This window comes from Mauremys reevesii, linkage group 3 (assembly GCF_016161935.1).
Source record: "Mauremys reevesii isolate NIE-2019 linkage group 3, ASM1616193v1, whole genome shotgun sequence".
Lineage (NCBI taxonomy): Eukaryota > Metazoa > Chordata > Testudines > Geoemydidae > Mauremys > Mauremys reevesii.
In genome coordinates, this window is record NC_052625.1 from 131,157,073 (window position 1) to 131,163,072 (window position 6,000).

A 6,000-nucleotide genomic window follows, 5' to 3' on the forward strand; every position below is an offset into this window, starting at 1 on the left:
CTGTGCATTATACCTCTTGTGTGGTTAACTTGCTATCTTTAGCTATCATAGATACTAACTCTTGCCCATTGTTGTGATATCTGAAAGTTTTACAAATATGTACATAAATCCATATCTGAACAGGCAGTTGTCGTACTGCTCTACCATAGAACACACTTGAGTGTCTGAACTCCTCTTTCTTTCCAAATTGGTTCTTTTAATGGCAGTTAAAATAAGCAATGCAATATAAAGTTTCACTCCAAAGTAGCCTGTTCCAAGAGTTTTTCCCCAGGATGACTCTGTCCCAAATACTAGTTCCTTCTGTCATGAGTCACTTGTGCCTCCCTTTTCATGGGGAAGTTATATTCAAGGAGGGGTTAAGGAGCTCCACCTGCCATAGGGAGTACATGAGTCAGTGAATGTCTCAATTTCCATGCAAGGTTCAAATACCTGGTTGCAGGGTAGGTCAACAGATGATCCTGTTTATACCACCTCAGTGGCCAGTGTATAGGCCTAATTTTTCTCTTGCCCTTGTTTCTGGGAGGCAGGTAGAATTTAAAGGACAGGAAAAATGACTTCTGTCTTCTCTCCCACATCTTTGAAATGACAGAGTAGTGGATTTTTCTTTTTCCTGTTAATTTTGTGGACAGGCAATAAAAAGAGGGTATTGCGTTTTTCCCTAGAGGGAGCCAAGTTTGTGGTCATCATTTAGTCTTGTGGCAAAGAGTTCCACAAAAATAGTGGAATAGTGGTAGGCCACCAGAAATATCTCCAACCCCCATTAGTCTCATTGTATCTATTAAGAGCTTCACTATCTCCAAGGATCATGGTCAGTTTAGGGGGTTATTAGTGAGAGTCTTGATCTGTTCTTCCATCCCCTGCAGAACTGACTCCTGCAGTTCTACCTGCACTACTTCCAGGTCTCAGTTTCTAGCGTTTCTAAATTAGCAAAATCTATTTTTTGCATTAGTCCAGTTTTGCTATTCCTAGATCCAGAATGGTACTTTGAAAAGCACTGGTTTGGGCTATGTGCTCTAAGTGGAATCCATTGTGTTTATAGCCTTGTTAATGAAATAGGGGAATTCTGTGTTCCCTGAAATTGACTAATACCAGCCTTGCTAGAGCCCCCTTTGCTTTGTTTACAGATCACAAACTGCTATGATGTTATAGCTTTTTTTTAAACAGTAATTAAATTTATATTGTTGATACCTTTTAAAGCGTAGGACTGCAACTTGGCAGAAATGGCTCAGATTACTATTACTTTTCTGCTTATGGTCTGAGGTTTTGGCTAAGCACGGCTGGTGGTGGAAACCTATTGTTTCTTCAGTGAGCAAGAAATCTTCTTGGCCTTTTGAGCATTATAGACAGGCTTGGAAGCATCAGCTTTTTATTGGTAAATGTCGGTCATATTTGAAGCCAAGCAGGATCATTCTTGCCTCCTACTAATAGTACCAACATGGCCTTGGAAACACTGGTCCTCAACCTGTTAGCATTGTTAGTGAGGCCTCGACTTCTCCCATTAGATTCAGATGTAATTTTCTCAGGACCAGGCAGTCTGCTCCGTCCCAACCTACAGGCCCTCCACTTGTTAGCATGGATGCTGCACAGCTAACACCATGACTTGCTTGAAGATCATTCAGGAGCTGCTTCTGAACAGCAGAAAGCCTGCAGCTAGACATACTTCCCTGGCCAAATGGAAACATTTTTCTACTTGCTCTCAGCTGAGAAATATCTCTCCAGTGCAGGCTTCCACATTTTTGGATTATCTGTTGCCCCTAAAATGGCAAGGTCTGACAGTTCCATTAAAGTACGTCTGGCAGTGATTTCAGCATTCCATCCTCCAATGGGTAGTTATGGGTAGGGCCCTACCAAATTCACGGTCATAAGATTGTAAATTTTATTATTTAATCTATTTAAATCTGAAATTTCACAGTGTTGGAATTGTAGGGGTCCTGACCCGAAAAGGAGTTGTGTGTGTCGGGGGGTGTTGCAAGGTTATTGTAGGGCGGGGGTTGCGGTACTGTTACCCTTACTACTTTGCTGCTGCTGGCGGCAGCACTGCCTTCAGAGCTGGGCAGCTGGAGAACAGTGGGTGCAGGCCGGGACCCCAGCTCTGAAGGCAGAGCCGCCACCAGCAGCAGCGCAGTTGTAAGGATGGCATGGTATGGTATTGCCACTCTTACTTCTGTGCTGCTGTCCACAGAGCTGGGCCCTCAGTCAGCAGCTGCCACTATCCAGCCGCCAAGCTCTGAAGGCAGCAGTGCAGAAATAAGGGTGGCAGGCTATGGTATTGCCACCCTTATATCTGCACTGCTGCTGTCAGGGTGCTGCCTTCAGAGCTGGGTGCCCGGCCAACAGCCATCGCTCTCCAGCCGCCTAGTTCTGATGTCAGCACAGAAGTAAAGGTGGCTATACTGCAACTCCCCCTAAAATAACCTCGTTGACCCCCTGCAACCTCCTTTTGGGTCAGGACCCCCAATTTGAGAAACACTGGTCTCCCCTGTGAAATCTGTATGGTAGAGGGCAAAAGCACACAAGACCAGATTTCACTGTCTGAGACACGTTTTTCATGGTTGTGAATTTAGTAGGGCTCTAGTTATGGTGTTGGGAAAAAAAGCAGTCTACTATCAGATTTCTAAAAGAGTTGAAGAGATTATACCCTTGAGTATAAGAACTTGTTCCCCCATGAGATCTCAACCTTGTGCTAACAAAAGAATGGGGCCTCCGTTTGCACCTCTTGCGACATTCTCTCTCTACTCTCTCTACCCCTGTGTGCAAGTGTTTTCTCTAGTTGCTATAACATCAAGGAGAATCGGTGAATTTTGAGCCTTGGTTTCAGAACATCTTTATACCATGTTCCATAAGGATAAAGTTTACCTTTATGCTCACCCAAAATTCTTGACCAAGGTGGCTTCCAGTTTCCACATTAGCAAATACATTGCCTGATTGATGGTTTTTTTTTTTTTTTGAAGCATCACATGCATACAGATGAAGAGAAGCTTCATTTGTTGGGTGTGAGGAAAGCATTGGCCTTCTCCTTGGACAGCACCAGACCCTTTAGAATGTCAATGTGGTTATTTCTTGTGATTTGTGGACAGGGTAAAAGGCACACTGGCTTCCACTCGGAGGATTTTCCCTTGTATTTATTTGTGCTGCCAGTTAGCTAATGTCATGCCAACCCTGTGATTATTGGCTCATTTGAGTAGAGCACATACAACTTCAGGACCTTTCCTAGCGCAAGTACCTATTTAGATATTTGCTAAGGAGCAGCCTAGTAATCAGTACTCACTTTTACTGCTCATTATGCAGTTTCCCATCAGTCCAGGAACAATGCCAGTTTTACAATGACTGTCCAAGCCCACCTCCATGTTAATCTGCTTGTGAATCACCTATAATAGAATGGACATGTCCAATCACTTGAAGAAAAAAACTGTTGCCTACCTTTCTGTAACTGTTGTTCTTTCAGATGTGTTGTACATGTCCATTCCACAACCCGCCCTCCGTCCCCTTTCTATCAGAATCTATCGAGTAAGAAGGAGCTGAGGAGGCTTGGGGGTGACTCCGCCCTCTTCTACTGGCATGCAGTGGCACTTGGCGGTAGAGGGTGCGTGAGCTGCCCCAGTAAGTACTGCTGATGGGGGAAAAAGTTCTCTGAGAACTGTGTACAAGTTGTACATGCACCTCTAATGGAATGGACATGTGCAACACATCTCAAAGAGTGATGGTTACGGAAAGGTAGGTAACCATTTTTTAGCACTGGTTATTAGCCGTGGCAATACAAGTTTTCTACAGTGTGCTGGTTTTTCAGCTCCCAAGTACCCTTTTAATGTGTTAATAATTGGTGGATGCTTTCAGTTCCAGGGTTCCTCATGGTGGCTTTGCCCATATAATGGGTGGCAGTGGATTGCAGAATTTCACAATTGCAGCTGTGCCATATACTCGAAATTTGCTACCAACATCAAGTACATGGTATGTTAAATAGACTCATTTAAATGCATTAAGAAACTGAGCAGAATCTTTTCATTGTTTTCATTATTTGTTTTTCACTTCAGGTGCAACCCTCTTGTACAACCTAATTAAAAGGAAAACCTAAAACTGGTTGTTAAGCCATAAGTAGTTATATATTTGAAGGAAAAACCTTAACTGCTCCCATGTAGTTAATGGAAGGCAGTACAATATCACTAAGGGATGCTTCAAGCTACATTACTATATTGCTTTTTACTTTAAACCACAAGGAACTTATTTTCCTGCAGTACATTTGAATGCTGAAGGGTACTGCAATGCAGCAGTGCGTTTTTTCATAAATATGACAACTTCAGGGTTTTCTGATTTGAATACATATTTGAGAGGACAGTTTCATATTAATTACCTAGTACAAAACAATCAAATTTTTACTCCTACTTCTCATATTTAATGGCGATGCTTTTATTTTAGTATCAACATGCTCAAGTTACCTGAATATCCAAGCAAAGAAATCCTTAAGAACAGGCTTCTTGTGGCATTACACTGTGGAAGCTATGGTTACACAATGGCATAATGAAGTCTGGAAAACTCATCTGACTACTGATGCGCAATTCAGAGTGGCAGAAGTAATTTTGGAAACTGTCAACACAAAAGCAGCCTATATGCTGCGACTCAGAGACAGGGCTGACTTAAAAAAAAAAAAAAAAAAAATTAATAAAGGATCTGTTTCCTGTCCATTATGTTGTCTAAGTAAGTCTGTGATACTGTTACATGACTTAAATTTCATAGTACACTGTATCTTTGTTTTTTAATGTTAGATTAGTATTGAAAGCAGCATATTTTCATTAGCATTAACGTAACACAAAGAAGAGTGGGTTTGTCAATGTTTCCCACCAGTTTTATTTCTGATTCTCAACTGTGGATGAATGAGTTTCTTTTAGTTGACCTGCCACTCACATGATATGCTATTAACACACACACTTGTATTGTGTGTCTTATTGCATGTAAAAGTGCCATTTATTTTTGCAGAGAACACTGTATAGAAAGTTTGATTTAGATAGTGTACAAAATGACAGATCTAATGTATTTTCCCACTTATTGAATTGTACCTATATTAAATGGTTTTTAACTTTTTAATATTTTAATGTGTATATAATATGTAAAATTTAGACCATTGTCACTGAAAAGTAAATGGCGGATGGAATTAAGATCTAATTTATATTATATATGAAAATGTACACTATATTGTACTAAATATTAAAGTACTTGTGACTTCATTGTCAATTTGCAGTTTAGAACTTATATATATTGTTTTAGATGTATATCTGTTCTTTATTCGAAGAATACCTTTTCTCATGCCTTGCTATAGTCCTATGTAGAAAAGGTATGATTAAATTTTAATATTTTAGCAGAATCTGTGACTGGCCACTGTGTTTTTTTTGTCTGGACCGAATTCATATATTAATGGTCTCAACAATCACATTGCACCTCTCATTGTGTTGACAAAGGCTATTGCTTTGAGTAGGCTTTCACATTGCACAAAGGAAAAAGGCTTGAATGTATTGAGGTACCAAGCAGACTGTAATAATTAGGAATCCTATGCCACTATCATAGAGAACATACCACTCCTGAGTAATACTTCACATTACATTGAAAAAAGCTTCTTTAAATTATTGGAGGACTCTTGTTTTAGGGGGGAAAAAATCACAAGATGCTTGTATAGAGGGCAACCCACCTACACACAAGCTCAGTTCATACATCATGGTAAAAGTTTTTTCCCTGATTGTACATGAAGTCCTGCATTATAAGGCTTTTGCATAGTGTTACTGCCATCTTTTCCTTCTGAAAAATAAGCATTACTTTCTGTGAAATTGTAGTTTTTGCCTTTTCTAGTTAACCTGGGATTTTTTTTATTTTTATTTTTTTGCTTATGTCTGGGGTTTAGCTTGCAAGTGCTTTTGTTTTGTAATGACTAAGCAATTTCTGTCAATACTTCTCACATTTTCTGTTTCATTGTAGTGTACAGCTGTTTGCAAAGAGCATGAAACTCTGCCTGCT

General features: G+C 40.2%; 1 protein-coding gene across 2 annotated transcripts in view; it reads left to right on the plus strand.

Annotated features, from left to right (window-relative positions):
• The window catches only part of HACE1 (HECT domain and ankyrin repeat containing E3 ubiquitin protein ligase 1), an 82,226-nt gene extending 77,593 nt beyond the window's left edge, over positions 1-4,633 (plus strand). For both annotated transcript variants that reach the window (XM_039531001.1, XM_039531002.1), the window contains exons 23-24: positions 3,835-3,948; positions 4,414-4,633. In XM_039531001.1, the coding sequence (XP_039386935.1) occupies positions 3,835-3,948; positions 4,414-4,516 (217 nt within the window). In that variant the 3' untranslated portion in view covers positions 4,517-4,633. The remainder of the gene's footprint in view (positions 1-3,834; positions 3,949-4,413) is intronic.
• The last annotated feature ends 1,367 nt before the right edge of the window (positions 4,634-6,000 follow it).